General features: G+C 41.2%; 1 protein-coding gene across 1 annotated transcript in view; it reads right to left on the bottom strand.

Moving 5' to 3' along the window:
- Window positions 1-17,923, bottom strand: part of LOC308406217 (adhesion G protein-coupled receptor B1-like) — a 213,550-nt gene that overhangs the window by 101,239 nt on the left and 94,388 nt on the right. Inside the window, exons 5-15 of the mRNA XM_080897088.1 lie at window positions 11,843-12,001; window positions 11,039-11,143; window positions 8,813-8,980; window positions 8,263-8,427; window positions 5,632-5,796; window positions 4,644-4,808; window positions 4,415-4,516; window positions 4,196-4,302; window positions 3,769-3,963; window positions 1,611-1,679; window positions 238-346 (exon numbers count right to left, since the gene is read on the bottom strand). Coding sequence (XP_080753214.1) covers window positions 238-346; window positions 1,611-1,679; window positions 3,769-3,963; window positions 4,196-4,302; window positions 4,415-4,516; window positions 4,644-4,808; window positions 5,632-5,796; window positions 8,263-8,427; window positions 8,813-8,980; window positions 11,039-11,143; window positions 11,843-12,001 — 1,509 coding nt within the window. The remainder of the gene's footprint in view (window positions 1-237; window positions 347-1,610; window positions 1,680-3,768; window positions 3,964-4,195; window positions 4,303-4,414; window positions 4,517-4,643; window positions 4,809-5,631; window positions 5,797-8,262; window positions 8,428-8,812; window positions 8,981-11,038; window positions 11,144-11,842; window positions 12,002-17,923) is intronic.

The raw sequence follows: 17,923 nt of genomic DNA, 5'->3' as shown, positions 1-17,923 counted from the left end.
AAACTGATATGGGCTAAAATCTGACAGGGCATATAGCCATTGGTTGATGGAGCTTTTTTTTAGACTGAACCCAAAGGAAATGTCTTTAACCATCAGGCTGCCATCCTGTGTCCTCACTTTTAGTGGTTGCTATTGCATTTATGAAGATTTATCTTCAGAGAATATAGGTGTGATAGGAGAATTTCTTTGATAAAAAGGGAGAGGTGTGGAGATCTTCTAGATGGAGATAAGACTGACCTAGGTTATCGGAGACTTCACACATGTCTTGAATGTCTTTCATCCTCAGGCCAATGACATCCACAAAGTCCTCCACCAGACGGAAAAGCTCTTTGATGTTTGGCCCCAGCTGAGAAAACAGAGACACATGAGAGCAGAATAAAAGAAAAAGGATTATGGATTTGAGGCAAATGTTCTGAAATGCTGTTCGAGCACTTGACACACAAAAGGCCTTTTATAGGAAATCTGGAATTTGAGACAAGTATTGCCATAGCGTCCTGTTTCAGTTCAGTGTCACAATGTCTTATAGCCCACACTACTATAACCAACATGAACATTTACAATTTGTACATCACCATTTTTTCTTTTTGATGACAGGAAATACACTGCAGCTTTGTTCTTATTTTCAATACTGAAGAAAAAGACGGCACACGGTTCTACTGAATGCAGGTGATGAGAAATAAATGGCTGTGATAAAGGCCTCAAGGCTAAAAGCTTGACTTTTTGATTAAATACATTGCAGTGATGCAACATCTGCTATTACATCAAATCACATTTTTTTTAAATGGCAAAATAAGTTAGGAAACCTTACATTTCTAAGCAGGGCTGCCACGGTTGGAGTTAATCACCGCTGACAGAAATGGCTGTGCTACTGTAAAGCTAGTCAGAGGCCAAAAGCAGTTCAAACTCAAAAGGTCTCTGAACGTTTGCGAGTGCCTTCGCCACAGCCTAGATCAAAGAGGGGCTTCAATATTATGAAAGAATCTGAACCTCATATTGCTTGTAGTATTAAATGGCACAAAAATTATTTTAAAAAGTGCAAATATGAATGAACTATCAGCATGAAAATGCAAAATGCATCTTTTTTAGTTTAATCAGATGTGATTCACTACTCCCCAATGTTGAAGATAATAACGATAGTAAAGTAAAGTGGTTGAAATGCTAATGCTCGCTCTCCTTCGTGTATTCAGACCATGCTGGGGGAACACAGAGTGTGCCATTTCCATTTTAAGATATCTGAAGCAGTTGGAGTAGAGCAGCTTGTTTTATTTAGCATTATTTCTCTGTCTGCATGCTGAAATTCCTGAGAACAGGCGGATGCTGGACAGCTTGTTGGAGGCACAGAGTGAATAAGTGCAGCAGATGGATGAGTGGGTGTTTGCGTCATTATCTGTAGTTATTTCTGTCTTTCAGCAATTCTCGCATTCCCCTTTCACTTCTCCTCTGTCTGTAAAGACACAGGTGGGCTGTTTGTCCACCTGTGTCTTTGTCATCTCTGCTGCCATCAGGATTTCTCCTTGATTGTTGAAGTTATTATTGCTCACAAAGTTCAAAAGGAGCTGCAATTACAGACAAGGACAGGTCGTATTTTAGAAAGAGAGGCTGATACTAACCAGTTGTGCTTCCTCCCATCTCTCCTTGTTTTCTTCCATCAACAGATTGCTGACTGATTGCACAAAGTTCTGGAAAGGAAAAAAATGATTTGCATTCAGTTTTTTGAAATCCTTCTAGACCCTTCTTAGTGGCTGCCAACTTGGTTATGTAGCAGAATCTGAGGGACAAATATTTGGACAGTTTTTAGCCAGAAATTATAAGTTTGTTGCTATTCAGACAAGGAGAGACTAGAGGATCTTTAAAATCTCACAAAGGACAAAATAGGATTTACAACTTCATCAGTAAGAAGTAAATACAGCAAAAAAAATTAACTGCATATTTTACAATATACTTTTACTAACGTGTGCTTTTTATTAAGACACAAACTATAAAATTCCAGGATCTGGTGAAGTTTAAAACAGTGCAAATAATATATAAGGCAAGGAAAGGGATGCTCCCAATCGAAATCTTAGAAAGAGAAGGGAGGTATAATTTTAGAGGGAAGCAGAATTTAAAAAAACAAAGAGTAAGAACAACATTGAAAAGGATGTCTATTTCAATAGCAGGAGCTAAATTCTGGAATGAGTTAAAAGAAGAAATAAAAGGTCAGTAGTGATATTAACCAGTTTAAAATAAAACTCAAAAAAGAAATTTTAAATAAGTAAGAATGAAGAAAATGCAATTAACCCAAGACAGCAGTCAAAGTGATTTTTATTTTCTTCTGTAAATTAGCAAATCTAAATATAGTTTTAGTTGAATATGAGAAAATATTTTTTGTAATGTTATGTTCAAAGTTGAAGGCATTGTATACGTTTTTGTTGTTCAAATTTAGATGATGAGGATGTAAACCTGAGGGGGTAGGGCTAAATAAGTATATACTTCTGCCTACTCCTTTTCAAACAACTGCATGGAATGATTTTATGAAATATTGGTGAATGTATATGTTTGAAATAAAAATGAACTGAACTGAACTTTGTAGCCTAGATTGCACGTTGAAATAGAATATCCATTCATCCATCTTTTTTATTCCTCTTATTCAATACATTTGTAGTATAAAACATAGGTTCTATATAAGAAACAGTCAATTTACATTGTTAGGTGGGTATAGGAACACAGCCTTTCCCAGCTGGAGAGCAGAAGGCATCAACTGAATATCAACATGTATAAATTTGTCATCCTGTGTCTTTCACCTCTACCAGGCCACCAGCGACCTGTCTAGGGTCTAGGTTAGGACTGGATTTTTTGTATTATGACTCGTTAGCCGGTGATTGCTCAGATTTATTTTTTATTTTTTGCATTCATTTCAAGTAGTTGCAGCCATCATCAACACAATCAACCACTGGGCAACAAATTTTAATCGCAGGGAGATTGCACAGGGTGGGAGGTAACCTGTGTCCAAAAAACATCATGGTGTAACTCAAATGGTGTGCAAATAACTGCTGTCTAACTTAGAAAGATAGACAGATTGCCAGTGTATTGCAGTCAGTCTGCATGCAAGTCTGAAAGCAACCACGTCTCTTTGGATTAGTGGACTTAACTCTGCTGGTTCTATTCTGTTTATACTCCTGCATGAAAACAAGGTTGCCTTAGTTGCCCAAGTCATTTTGCAGGGACATGGCTATCCTCCAGCCAAGAGGTTGTTTGTAATTACCAACCTGCTCAATCCACAGTTTCCAACCAGTGTTTCGCATTATATGTAGCCATTGTAGGTTTTTTTTTCTGTTTAATACATTTTTATTTGGGTATTCTAAAAGGGCAAAAACTCTATAAAAGGAATATTCAATTCAATTCGATTTTATTTATACAGCGCCAAATCACAACAACAGTCATCTCAAGGCGCTTTATATTGTAAGGTAGACCCTTACAATACATAGAGAGAAAAACACAAAAGTCATATGACCCTTTATGAGCAAGTACTTTGGCGACAATGGGAAGGAAAAACTCCCATTTAACAGGAAGAAACCTCCAGCAGAGCCAGGCTCAGGGAGGAGCCGTGACAGGTTGGTGTTAGAGAAGGAGGCACAAAAGAGTTAGACAACAAGACAAAAATCCTAGCTCTAACCCTACATGGGTTGCCAGTGACCTTTTGGATCTTAAGAGATTACCTGTAAGGGAAGAAGACACTTTCACACTGTATTACACGCTGCAGCACAGTGGTAAAACCGTGTACCAGCTCACCCTCGTGTCCTCATTGCTGGGGCTGTAATATGTCCTCCTGAAGATCTCTGTCATGTTCTTCAGCACATCTACAATGGCCAGCAAATCACCACTATAGCTGGTTCCATCACTGGATATTTCCCTCAGCTTTGTCATTACTTCTGATACTCCATCTCCCACAAGGCCACGCTGCGCTTTGGACAGATGCTCCCGAGTCTAGCAGAGAAAGTGGCTTCTGTTAGTTTTCACAGTTAGTGGTCAACACAGCAGCAGTATCCATGTCTTTTTTTCAAAAGTGATAACACAGCATAATAACAGTTCAATGTAACTTAGACTTAATGAAAAAAAAGAATTAACATGTATGCCATGTGTCATACATTTTTACCCAGACACAGCTAAAACATTGCAATATCTTCATATGCATCTTTTGCAAGTTATTTAGACTCACTAAAGTCTGTATACTGCGATAGTCATTAGAAATGCACTTCATATAAGTGGGATTCTCCCAGTAGGCAATGCCCTCCTCATCCAGGGTGCAGCGGCGAAGGATAAGCCCTGTATGGGGAAACACATGAGGATTAACCTTCAATTATTTGGTGAGCCCTTGTTACATCATGCTTTTACAGGACATGCAAATGTAATCTTTCTACATGCAGGAAGAGCTCACCCATGGCATTGGGAGGACAGCGTACTGCTGCTGTATCTCCAGCTGGAGTCATCTTCCACACAACATTAGAGTAGTTGTCTTCTCCACATATTTCATGTGGTTCTGTTACCAGAGAAACATCAAAGTGTGTCATGCAATTGTATTAATCACATAACCAGGAGGTAGACTGTCTAAGTAGTGCACTTTTCAGTCTTTGATGTAGTGGAGCAAACTGCGCCCACCCACTGACCTGGGCATCTCTTTTTGTTACAGCTGCGGACCTCTTCCCGCTCTCCAGGACAAGGCTGCCCTCCAAAAAAGGGCCCATAACAAATCCGGTTTCTCTGCTGACTCCCCCCTCCGCAGGTTTTAGAACAACCCGACCACAAGGACCAGGTCTGCCACTTGCCATCCACTAAGAGAATGAGTGAATAATGATAATGAAATACAACAGGAACATGTAAATTTTACACATTTGCTATCAATGAAGTGAATTTAACCATTATGCGGACCACAATGTTCTGTTTTTATATTTATGAAATCTCATTCAGCACAGTTGGCTGAAAAAGAGATCGCCATGGTGGATTGTCCACCTCCATCTCGCCCTGTCCCTAGCATCCTCATCTTTCCCACTAATCCCTCTGCAGGTCCTCTTTCACTACATCCATGAATCTTCTCAGTGGTCTTCCTCTTGCCTGGGAGCTCCATATTCAACATCTTTTATATACACTATCCCTTCTCTCCACATGTCCAAACAATCTCAGCCTTGCTTCACCAATTATGTCTCAAAAGCACTTAACCTGAGCTGTATCTCTGATGTCCTCACTCTAACCCTGTGCATCTGGATCACTCCCAATACAAATCTGGGTATCTTCAACTCTGCCACTTCCAGCTTATCCTCATGTATTTTTGTTAGTTCTACCATCTCCAAACTGTACATCACAGCAGGTCACACTGCTGTCTTGTCAATCTTTACTTTCACTCATGCTGTTGTTCTTCTGTCACAATGATAACCTAGTATAGCCTCATAATAAAAACATGGAGTTGAAAATAAGCTCTCCAATAAAAAAAACCCAAATTTTATTAAAGAAGTGAGAAAAGGAAATCAAATATTCTGAATTTAGGTCATTACGAAATACTATAAAATGCAATGCTAGTAATCTGAAGGTCTGTGTAATTTGTAGTAAATGTGGAGTTAAGTAACTATCTTTCTTCAACTTAGCATCTGGCTCTCTTACCTGGACACTCTCCAAGGAAGCAGTCGACAGTCTCCAGCCACTCGCCTCTGCACTCAGCACCCCCATATGAGGGGCCATTACACTCCCTGGTTCTCTGCATGGTTCCATTAGAACAGGAGGCAGAGCAGGAGCTCCAGCTGGACCACTCATTCCAGACGCCATCCACTGAGAGAGGCCAAGGTCACCACAGCAACAAGAAAACAGAACAAAAGAGAACGCTATCTGTTTGAAATACTATAACACTCAAAATACAACAAACACATTTTATAATCGCCTCTGTCAGTGCGCCCCAGGGTGGCTGTGGCTACAATGTAGCTTGCCATCACCAGTGTGTGAATGTGTGTGTGAATGGGTGGATGACTGGATATGTAAAGTGCTTTGGGGTTCTTAGGGACTAGTAAAGCGCTATATAAATACAGGCCATTTACCAGAGGTGTGGACTCGAGTCACATGACTTGGACTCGAGTCAGACTCGAGTCATTAATTTTATGACTTTAGACTTGACTTGAAAAAATGTTCTAAGACTTGTGACTTGACTTGGACTTTTACACCAATGACTTGGGACTTGAATTGGACTTGAACCGGTTTACTTGAAAAGACTTGATATTTTACCCCAAATATAAAATTTAACACGCATATTATATAGAGATTGAAAATGTGACGTCATTCACGGGTAGAACCGCAAAGGATTCTGGGAACTCGTGGCAAGAGGTACTAGCGCACGCAGGCTTTCAATTGAAATCACAGCGATAAAAAGAAACACAAAAATGTCAAGAAGCCGTTGTATTATTAACTGCAATAGCCGGTCGCATGACAGCCACGGGAAGCCGACGGGTAAAGAGATCGGTTGTTATCGGATTACGTCGTTGAAGAGAAATTGTTCGAGCCATGTTTCCAAAGTAACAAAGACGCGACGGATGGCCTGGATTGCAGCCATTCAAAGATCAAATATAACGTCCCAGAACACTCCAGCTCACAGGTTAGTCCGCTCCAAGCATTTACACGAAGGTCAGAGTTTTTTAGTAGTTAATACGTCATTTTTCTTAACATAATTGGTGATATAGGTTACAAGGAAGTCTGGCGCTGAACAGAAATTGTCGCGCTATGCTCCTTTATTTATTGTGCATAAATAGTGAATTGTCCTGACACAATATTGCGTTTCGCTTCTGTTATTATGGTACACTGACAAAAACATATACTTTTATTCACAGGATAAAACAGTTGTTTTGTATCACTAATTGTCCAGTACGATTACAGCATACAATATTATTGTCACTGCTACATTTCTGTGATGCTACCAGAAATTATTTCCACTACTAATTAATTACCGTTGAGCTCAAAGGTCCTATTAATAAACGGTTAATGAATGTGTATTTATGAAGACGATTTGTGAGACTGGTAAACTTATGATACGTACGATGGTCTTTACTTTCTACACGGTGCATTTCAAGGTCCTGCACCCATCTGTCGGTAAACTGTACCTGGGCTTGTTGCAGTGACCTGAAGTTACTAAACTTCATGAGTGTATGCACTCACTCCAAGAAGCGTATGATTATAAATATGCATATAAATATGCTAAGATGAGATAGCTGACTTCATCTAACTAGCAAATGTTGTCCAGGCTACGTTGGTGATACAGTTTTTTTTAATGTGTATGATATTTTTGTCATGCGGTTTTAAAGCCGGTCCTACAAGCGCATCCAAGAATAACATGCAGCTTATCTCAGAACTGTCGGTGAAAATTATTCTTGGAGCTAGGTTTAATTGAGCTGCATTTTAAAGAGGTGCAATTTCACAATTTGTGTATATTTTCTAAGTTCACTATTTTGTCATGTGTTGAGAAAAACACAGATTTTAAAATTACATGGTCTAATATTTACATTTAGCATAACTGCAACATTATTTTTTCGTTGTTTTTTTTTTTTTAAGACTCGAAAGGACTTGAAATTCAAAATTTCAGACTTGTGACTTGACTCGGACTTTTACACCAGTGACTTGAGACTCGACTCTGACTTGCCTGACATTACTTGAGACTTGACTTGAGACTTGAGGATAAAGACTTGAGACTTACTTGAGACTTGCAAAACAATGACTTGGTCCCACCTCTGCCATTTACCATAAATAGAGTTGTACCGTTCCAATTCTTGAGCAGACTTTTCACATTAACATGATTTTTTCTACTGGAGCATCTTATAGCTGCTTGAACAGACAAAGTACAGGTTAAGTATGTTTTAGGTAAACTAGTTTTGTGTTTCCAGGGTTGTGCTCAGAACTCTAAAACAGCATGCCCAGTAGCGTTCATAGTCGCAGACTTTTGAAACAGTCAGACCTTTGTGCACATGTAAGATAATGTCATGTTCACACTCACAAACATGCAGATACAGCAACTACATTTTTTGCTTAAGGAATAAAGATAACCTGAATTCTTCTTATTCTTCACCTCCCCACACTTGGCTTACTGCTGTGTGAGGTGGGAGTGATTGTTAAATTTGTATGTTTTATGCCCCACTGTACATAAGTGCAAGTGGGTGGGGGTTTGGCATGATGTTAAATAATCTAATAAGTGGCCTAAATCATTATTAACATTACCATGAAAATCTTCAGAAATCAAATCACATCTGAGGTCCTTACCCGGACAGACTGCTATATTGCAGAATTTGGTCTGTTTCTCTGGCCCTTCACATGGATCTCCCCCAAACTGCGGAGGGGTGCAGGTTCGTGTTCGAGACCTGTAACCTCGGCCACAGGTAGATGAACACAGACTCCATGGTGACCATTCGTCCCACGCTCCGTGCACTGCAATCAGAGCAGCTAGCGTATGATTTATAGACAGACAAACACCAAGACAACACAATACCTTCACTGCCACAGTGAACCGTGGGCAGTTATCTGGGATAATCTGTGCTAATTCAATGTGGTCACTGTACTTTCAAAGTTTAGGAGTCTCCCAGTATGTCTGCTCTGGTTGTATGAGAGTGTGAGAATATCCTAAAATCTCTAAAACCGCAAACCCAGTCATGCTTGTGAGGTGAGGTGTACGTTGTCCCATAGGCCACAGACTTGCTGCAACTGTGGCGCTGAATCATGTGGGTCTCGTAAGGGTGAGGCAGGGTCCTGGAGAGGGCTGGGTGAGCACAGGGAGGCAGCAGGAGGGATTTTGGGGTGGGGGGTGGGAGCTTACCTGGACAAACAGCAGAGTTGTTGCAAGGTCTCTGCTCTCTCAGTGGCCCACTACACTGGGTGCTGTAGGAGGAGGACACACAGAAACGAGTGCGACTCTGCCAGCCCTCCCCACATGTGGCAGAACACACACTCCACGATGACCACTCCTCACCTGAAGCTGAGTCTACTGAGGAGGAAGGGATGGGTAAAGGAGGATAGGGGAAAAAAGAGGAGCGAAAGGAAAGGACAGGACCATAACTAATTATCATGCAGGATCTAGCCTCTGTGGCCAAAAGAGGAAGGTTTGTGCTCTGATAAAGGGTACATTCTCGCTGTGCTGCATTTAAGGGCTGCCTCCATTAAAGGCGTAATTTTTCCTGACTAGTATATGAATCTGTTCCAAAGGTGTTGATAAATGTCCTTTCTTTAGCAGACAAAGATAATGGTGCCTAGTCAGTCTTCAAATCCACTACAGAATAGAGACAAGAAAGTGAAATTTTCCTGTCCAAGTTAAATTTCTAAGGCTCTACACAAGTTCCCAAATGTTGTCCTTCAGTGGAGACAGCCCCTGAAATGGGCCCCAGCTTTTGGTCTGCTGCTGGTCTTTTCCTTCGCTGAGTTTCTGATGTCATATCCTTGGCATCGACTTCCAGTGGAAATTAATGCCCATGACTCTGGATATGTCAGCGATTTTTTCACTGCCCACGACTGCCTCTTCAGTGGGTCACTTTACCAATAAGGGAAAAGTGGGCAGTCTCAGGTGGGAAGCAGGGAAAGAAGTAAACAGGAAGTAGGGAATCAATTAGCAAATAAAAGTAATACTCCACTCAAAACCTATCTTTGCTGTAAATTTTACCCCCGTATCTTCAACAGATCTCAGTGGCTTTGTATGTTGTCTTGTTTTCCAAAGACCAATAGCTGTGGTCCAGGGTGTGCCATGTCTTTTGCCCTGTGACAGCTTGGTCAGGGTTCAACAACCCCAGCCACAGGTGGACTCTGGAGGTGATTAGCCCAGTTTAGCAGTGAGAGTTGAGATCCAGTTAAATCTAAACATTTGTTATGTAGTTATGTTCCAGAGCAGCTTCCAGGAGTGCAGGAACCTTCTGAAGGTTTGTGGTTACAATATCATATTAATGTCACCGTGTATGTTTGGAATTCGTGGGGAAATACTTCCACCATAGTAATTAAATACTGTGTGTCTGCCACTGACTTCTAATTTTATAAGCTATGCTACAGTGGTGGGTGTATAACTATGACAAAGTAGGATTACGCATTGTAATAATGCGATTTAGTTGAATGTTCAAATAAGCAACCAATTAAATATATTATTTTTTAATATATAGTAAATAAATATGTTACAGTGTTTCCTTGTTCGCTGTTGCCCCATTGTGTGGGAGGAAGAAATGAAAACTGACTATCCAATGAAATAAAGTCATTACACCAGGAGGAAAATGTAAACCATAACATAACAGATGGGCTTGTAAATGGCAATAATCTTGTAATGCAACCTGCTATTTTTACATGGAACTCTATCCAACACTGCTCAGCTAGGCTACGCTCCAGCTCTATATTTTAACCCTTTCACGCATAGTGGTCACTACAGTGGACAGCTATTCAAAGGCTGTTTTCTTGTATTTGTGTCAGTGTTGATGGTATACTTGCACATAAACACAACACACAGCGTATATTGTTCATTCGTTTGTCAAATTCACAAGTCAAAATGTATGTTGTCCACCTAAGTGGACATGTACAAAACTTTTTGAAAAGTACATGTTTAAAAAAAAATGAAGTTCAAAAATCTTTTTTTCATGCCTAAAGATGAATAAAAATACTTAAGAAAAAAAATCCTGATTGAGGTTGTCATAATTCGTGCATGAAAGGGTTAAGGACAGAAATGAAATTTGTCTTCCTCACAAATAAAGCATGAATAAGATCCAAATTTGTTGAACTTTTGGGTGGAGTATCACTTAGAAGGAAGACTTCATTTGATGTGTTGTTTTACAGACAGGGGACCATGTCCTGCCATAATTTCACAAAAATACAATTTTACCATGTTCAGGCAGGGTCCATGTTGGAATTAGTCCATTGCGGACGAGGCACTACTGTGGGAGATTTTGATAGATGTGCTGTAAGTGAATGCAACTCTCTCTATTGTGGGTGTCATGTTTTTTGTGTGATATGCTGCTATCACCCAAGCTGCCACAGTGACTGATGCATGGGATCCCTCTGCGTCCCGTTGTCTTACCTGTCTGAGAACTCTGCTGTCCACTGCGGGGCTTGTCTGCGTCATCACGCTTGCGGCTGTCCACCGAGCGAAGCGATTGGCTGCGAGAGAGATGGCGACCTTTGCCTAAAGGGGGGTGAGGCAAGGCCGGGGGAAGGAGGGGCGGGGGTTAGCAACCAGAGCTCCTTCATTAATGCCTTATATTTGGGACACAACCGTGACGTGATTGGTCACCCAGAACAGCATCAGCCAAACTTGGGACTTGTGTTGTGCTGTCTGTGTTAGTGTGCTGTGTGTGTGCGCAGTAGTCTCTTTATATTGTCAGCTGTTGTATAATGTTCCTTGTGATGGCATAACTAAATAGAAAAGACATGCAATAACATCAACAGTAATGAGTGTAATCTGATTTTTTAGCTGTCAGTCATGCACCGCCAGTTCTGTACAAATAAAGAAAGCTCTAACCAGTGAAACATTGCAGCTCTTGGTAAATGGCTTCAATAAAACAGAACTCTGATGTTGTTTTCATGTCCCTTTAGTCATTTGTGGGCTAATGATGTTGACATACTGCCTAAAAACCTGACCATGTCATTCTTATTTTTCATCGATCAAAGTCCCCTTTCCAACATGCACTCTTTAAGTCACAACTCTGACTTACAGAGAATGGATACATAAGCACATGAACAAGATGTTAAGAAAGGAAAGGTAAAGAAAAAGTAGTTGTAAAAGCACAGTTTGGACACACCACATACTTGTATTTACCCACAGAGCTTAAAGCACCCTCACTGACAGACATAGAAAAATGAACACGAAGAATAAGGAGCTTACCAGTGCAGGACTGCGAGTTGCAGGGCCGGCCCTCCTCCACTATGCCCTCACACAGGTACGACTCCTCCGGAGGTGACCGACAGGTCCGAATCCGGGTTTGGATCCCTCCACCACACTCGCTGCTGCACTGTGCCCATTGGCCCCACACACTCCAGCCACCTGGAGACACACAGACAGTAGTGGTTACTTACTGTGTGTTAACTTAGCAGCAGTGTTTTTCACTTGTAATGCCATGTGTTTTTGAGCTCATCTAATGGAGAGTGATCTTCAAATCCTACAATCCTCTGTGCAAAGCTTCAGTTTTGAAGAGCTGCCAAGGCATATAGTGTGTAGGAAGAAACACAGCTTGGAGCTGAACATCTCCAATCTTAAAAAAATGACAAATAAAAACAGATGCAAAATGTATGCCATAATGATGCTAACACAGCCCTACCTCATACTGGGAAGCCTACATTCCAAGAGTTAGGTCAGTCAAGCATACTGTGATGACAAGGTTTGCATGTATGTAGAATTTTGAATTTTTGAATTTTTCTGTCATAAACTGTGCGTGGCAGGCAGGAATGGAGGACCAAATGCAGAGTCCAGGATGTGAAAAGTAACTCAAAAAGCAGCTTTAATGCTGAACACTAGGAAAAAAATCTACTAAACTTGAAGATACAAAATAGGCTTGGCAGACAGAACACACAGACAGGTATGAGGAAGATCGCAATGCTGGACAGAAGAAAAGAAAAAGGTTTAAATACACAGGGAATGACGAGAGAACAGGAAAGTCATGGGGAACACAACTGGGGCAGATTACACACAACGAGACAGAGGACGCAAAGCTAAACATAACACACGAGACAAGATACCTTCAAAATAAGAGAAACAAAGCAAAACAAGGTGCACACAGACAGGAGACTACCAAAGTAAAACAGGAAGTAATGGGAACACACAGAGAGTTGCAGATAGACAGAGACATGACTGGGGAAGCACTGATATCATGACAGGCAGGGAACACCAAATGAAACACAAGGGAAACACAAGAACTCACAATAAATATAATCAGAGCCTCACAGACGACGACACAGAGGGCAAAGACACAAGGGGGAATCCTAAATAATCCAAATCTAAACAGGAACAACCTAGACACTAGAGAATCAACTTAAGACTACCAAAAAGGACTTAAACACGAAACATAATATAAAATGACATCAAAACACGTGAAAATGAGCTAGGATCGAGACGGGCGCTGTTAGAATCAGCAATTAACCTTGTTACATTTCTACACAGTGTTAAGGTGGTTACTATAACCTTTAGCTTTTAAAGTAATTTCTAAAATTCTGTCTATTTCTAATACTTAAGAGTTCACAGAGTTGCAACAGTGATTACCTGTCAGAATAGTTATCCTTTGTATTACTACCTCAAGCTGCTTTTCAAGCCACTTAAAGAAGTGCAGACACTTTTCTTTCCAAGCTCCTTAGACTACAATAACCTGGATGACTGAGAACCTTCACAGACAGGTTCTGACAGGCTAAGGTTCTGCAGACACAACAACAGTTCAAAATGCTAGCACTAACCAGGGAATAATGCTTAGCTGACATAAACAAGAACTATATCCAATGCAAAAAGAATATATTTCAGGACGTTCCAAAAGCCCATTGCCCAAATCAGAGCTCTTCTGCAACCTCCAGCTGCTGACAATACTTCACATCAGCCTCCAACCACAACTTCTACTGAAGCCTTCACCACCTCCTTTGCAGGATGCTTGGTCCCCAAGAAATTTTCCCCTTTCCAGGGAGCAGTAGTTGTAAAGACCGTTCACTTTGTTGCAACTTGACCAGTCAAACAAAAAAGAGCACACCCATCAGAAACTGTAGCTGTACCGACAGGCAGAGCTAAGGCAAATCCCCCACCAAGTTTACAGTTACTAGCAAACGTTTGTTTTGGTCAAAACATGCAAGCCCTGCAGGCTCTAATTGATTCTGGAGCAGAGCAAAGGTTTTTCTATCATTGATTGATTAACAATTAGGGATTAATGTGAAATATCTGAAAGAACCTGCTGTTTTGCCTGCTGTTAGATAGATTCCTGTAACCTCTAGCCTAGCCCCTAGGAAAGTATTTGGTTCGGTTGCTAGAAGGAGTGACAGTGATCAGGATTGTCATCTTTCATCACAGTGGTTTCTTCCATCTACCTTCGCCAGATTGTTAAGTTGCAGTTGTAATGTTAAGCTTCACTCTCTAGTTTTATGTTCACTTCATGACTAAATTGCCGTCTCTGTCTTCAGGATTTTTCCAGTGTGACTTTTTGTGGACGTGCTACTCAATACTGGACTGCACTTGGACTTTGAAATTAACCTTCTTGCCCACTCAAGAGTTTGCCTACCTGTTATTCATGTAACTCATTATTCATGTAAAGCTCAAACTCTTGTGCCTGGGTCCATCCACCTTGAGTTCACTATGACAAATGAACTTCTCAAACTAGCAACATGGACTTTATGTAGAAGAGAGCAAGGTCTGATCCTCTGCTTTACCTCCTAACCTTTGTTTCCCTTCAACTCACAGCAAGAACAATAAATGTTATTAATTAATACTGAAACAGCTGACAGAGTTCTTTCATTTATCTATATATTTGTATGTGTAATATGAGCAGCACTGTAGGTTGTTGAGAACAGATAAAATCACTACTAGGCCTCTAGGTAGGAGTATAATGAAGGTGTAAACAGAGCACTCACTTCCTCTCTTCTTTATATTAAAAATAACAGCAAACCTGATGTTTCTTGAACAAAGAATGTAGCCATCCATTCTCTGGCTCGGTTGGCTTTTCCTTATTTTAATGGTGCTTAAAGGAAAAAAAATGTATAGAGACAAAACTGCTATTACTGCTACTATTGTGAAGGAGCAGATTTTACTGAAACAACAACCATTCCCCAGATCTAACCAAGTTTTGTACCTAAAGTTGAAAGGCTCTTGAAGGCACCAAACAGGGCCATCATTTTGTCTGATATAGGGAGATACAGGCGACATCTGACAAAACAACATTAACTGACATCCTGGGATACGAATGCACAAAACACATAAACTACTGACGTCCAAGCATCTTCAGGATATTGCAGCACACCAAGTTGGACAACCAACTGAAAAACAATCCTCCCTAGAAAGTTCCAGGGTCCAAGTTTCATAAGCCATGTTCACAAAGGTGACAGGCAAAATAATCTTTTGTGAAGATCTCCCCAGGTCTCAATTTGTTTTTTAGTTTTTTATCTCAACTGTAAGGTGAGTTGAAGGGAAACAAAGGTTAGGAGGTAAAGCAGAGGATCAGACCTTGCTCTCTTCTACATAAAGTCCATGTTGCTAGTTTGAGAAGTTCATTTGTCATAGTGAACTCAAGGTGGATGGACCCAGGCACAAGAGTTTGAGCTTTACATGAATAATGAGTTGCATGAATAACAGGTAGGCAAACTCTTGAGTGGGCAAGAAGGTTAATTTCAAAGTCCAAGTGCAGTCCAGTATTGAGTAGCACGTCCACAAAAAGTCACACTGGAAAAATCCTGAAGACAGAGACGGCAATTTAGTCATGAAGTGAACATAAAACTAGAGAGTGAGCCAATAGGAACAAAGTATGACTGATACAGGTTAGGATTTTACATTACACAAAAGAAGCCTGGACCGGCCACTGCAGACGATATGTGTTGACAAGGCTATGTCGTACAGGACACACACGTTTGGGCAAAGTTTTGCCTGCCTGAAGCACTCCTGCACTGCAAGTCTGTGTGGATCTCTTTTGGACACTGTGCCTTGGCATTCATCAGACATATGGGGAGAACATATAGCAGGCAGGTGTAGATACACGTCCTCCATCATTAGACCACAGTGCAATGGAAATAAGAGTCACTGTCACCATCTGTCAAGGGTCTGATGTCCAAGAATTAGTTACCAAACTATCCATATACACATGAAGGATCTGGTTTATCCAAAAGGGGCCACAGCATTAAAAAACACAATTTAGCACACAAAAAAGTAACCTGCATCAGACTGATGATATCTAGCAGCTAAGGAGGATCTGAGGGGAGATTTTTTCCTCTAAAACAGAGATATGATGAATGCCATTGTCACTCTGAAATTCCCTGTTTGGCCATTCTGATTTAATGTGCTCCATTAAGATGTGTGCTGATCTGAGGAGGAGCAGGCAGAGCACTGTCAGAATATCTCTGTCTCTCTTTCTCTCACTGTGTGTGTCCTGCATGCTCATAAATGTTTAACGTCACAGACAGATGCCTTTCAGCCCCCTCAGGCGATGGCAAATATGTATTAATCTGCATGAATAGAACATGAAGTTGGCCAACATCCAGACACACACGTTTTTAATTACTTGCAAATCAGTTTCCTTTAGGGTGAGGCCCTGAATGAGGGAGGGCACTGTGGAGAGCGCTTGATTCAGTCGAAAGAGTCAAATATACACACACACATGCACACACACCTCGATTCCTCTACAGCTGTGTGTCATCTCACCATGACAGTGTTATGAGTCAAACTTTATGGATTGAAGGAGACAAATTGCAGTGAAAAAAGTGTAAATGATTTCCTTTCCCTTCAGAGATGAAATTAGCAGCACCAGCGATCACAGTCAATATCTGTTTGCTGTCAGCAGACTGACCTGGTGGGGTCCAAGTGTTCACTTATGGCTGTGAAACTGGATTTGATCATGTGACTGCACTCATTCAGTGGATAACCAGTTCAGTGCAGTTCACAGTATGTACTGGAACACAACTTAAAACATCTCAACTCAACTCAGTGCAGCCTCCCTCTCCCCAGTCACCTCCTCCAGCTTGTCCGGGGGAACACCAAAGTGTTACCAGGCCAGCAAGCAATTCCTGGGTTGGCCCCAGGGCCTTAACCCAGTGGGACATGCCCGGAACACCTCACCCAGGAGGTGCCCTTGTCAAATGACCGAACCAACTCAACTGACTCCTTTCAACGTGGAGGAGCAGCGGCTCTACTCTGAGCCCCTCCCGGATGGCTGCACTTCTCACCCTATCTCTAAGGGAGAGGCCAGCCACCCTTCGGATGAAGCCCATTTTCACCGCTTGCATCGATGATCTTGTTCTTTCAGTCACTACCCACAGCTTGTGACCATAGGTGAGAGTAGGGACGTAGATCGACCGGTAAATTGAGAGTTTCACTTTTACACTCAGCTCTCTCTTCACCACGATGGACCGGTACAGCAACTGCATCACTGCAGCTGCAGCACCAGTCCATCTGTCGATCTCCTGCTCCATTCTCCCATCACTCATGAACAAGACACAGAGGTACTTGAACTCCTCCACTTTGGGCAGGAACTCATCCCTGACCTGAAGTGGGCACTCCACCCTTTTCCTGCTGAGGACCATGTCCTAAGATTTGGAGTGCAGCCAATCAGTAATAAAGCCATTCCAACTCCCTGAGCCAACATGCTGATTCTTCTGTGCATGTTAACATGCTACATTTACCCCCCTTCAGGTTATTTGAGTGGGAGTTGTGTGACACATGAAATAATACACATTACAAGCAGGGCTACCATTCTGTTACTATGGTAAACATTAATTCATGTATATGAGCCACAATGACAAACTGCAAGGCAAACTGAAAGAAACTGAGCATAGCCACTTAAAGCAGTGATCTGGACTCCACATGACATGCCTCAGCTCATTTAAGAAGCAATCCCACAAGTGCTGCTTTGCTTAGAGTCTTTGAGGTTGCTGTGACAACCTGCATGGAGCAGATTAGCTAGCCAGGAAATCAGACCAGGAATGCACACAGCACTCAGTCAATTTCCAAAATAAGACACCGTGTGGAGACTGCATTTTTGATACCCACATCAATATGCCTATTTAGGCAGTTTTTAATTTATTTGTAAAAATTGTAGAGGGTAATGTCACTTGTAATGGAAATTGTGTATTTTGTTTGAGTGTTTTGTTTTGGGGTTTTTTGCTTTTTTATATAATTTTTAATATTCACATGTTTACATTTTCAGAATTGTAAAACCTTATTGTGGATCTAAGAGCCAAATTATGTGGACAATTTGCATCCAACTCATTGTGTAACGTTTTATTTGGTGGTATT

This window comes from Rhamphochromis sp. 'chilingali' (genome assembly GCF_963969265.1).
Source record: "Rhamphochromis sp. 'chilingali' genome assembly, chromosome: 11".
Taxonomy (NCBI): domain Eukaryota; kingdom Metazoa; phylum Chordata; class Actinopteri; order Cichliformes; family Cichlidae; genus Rhamphochromis; species Rhamphochromis sp. 'chilingali'.
This window is presented reverse-complemented; position numbering and strand designations above follow the sequence as displayed.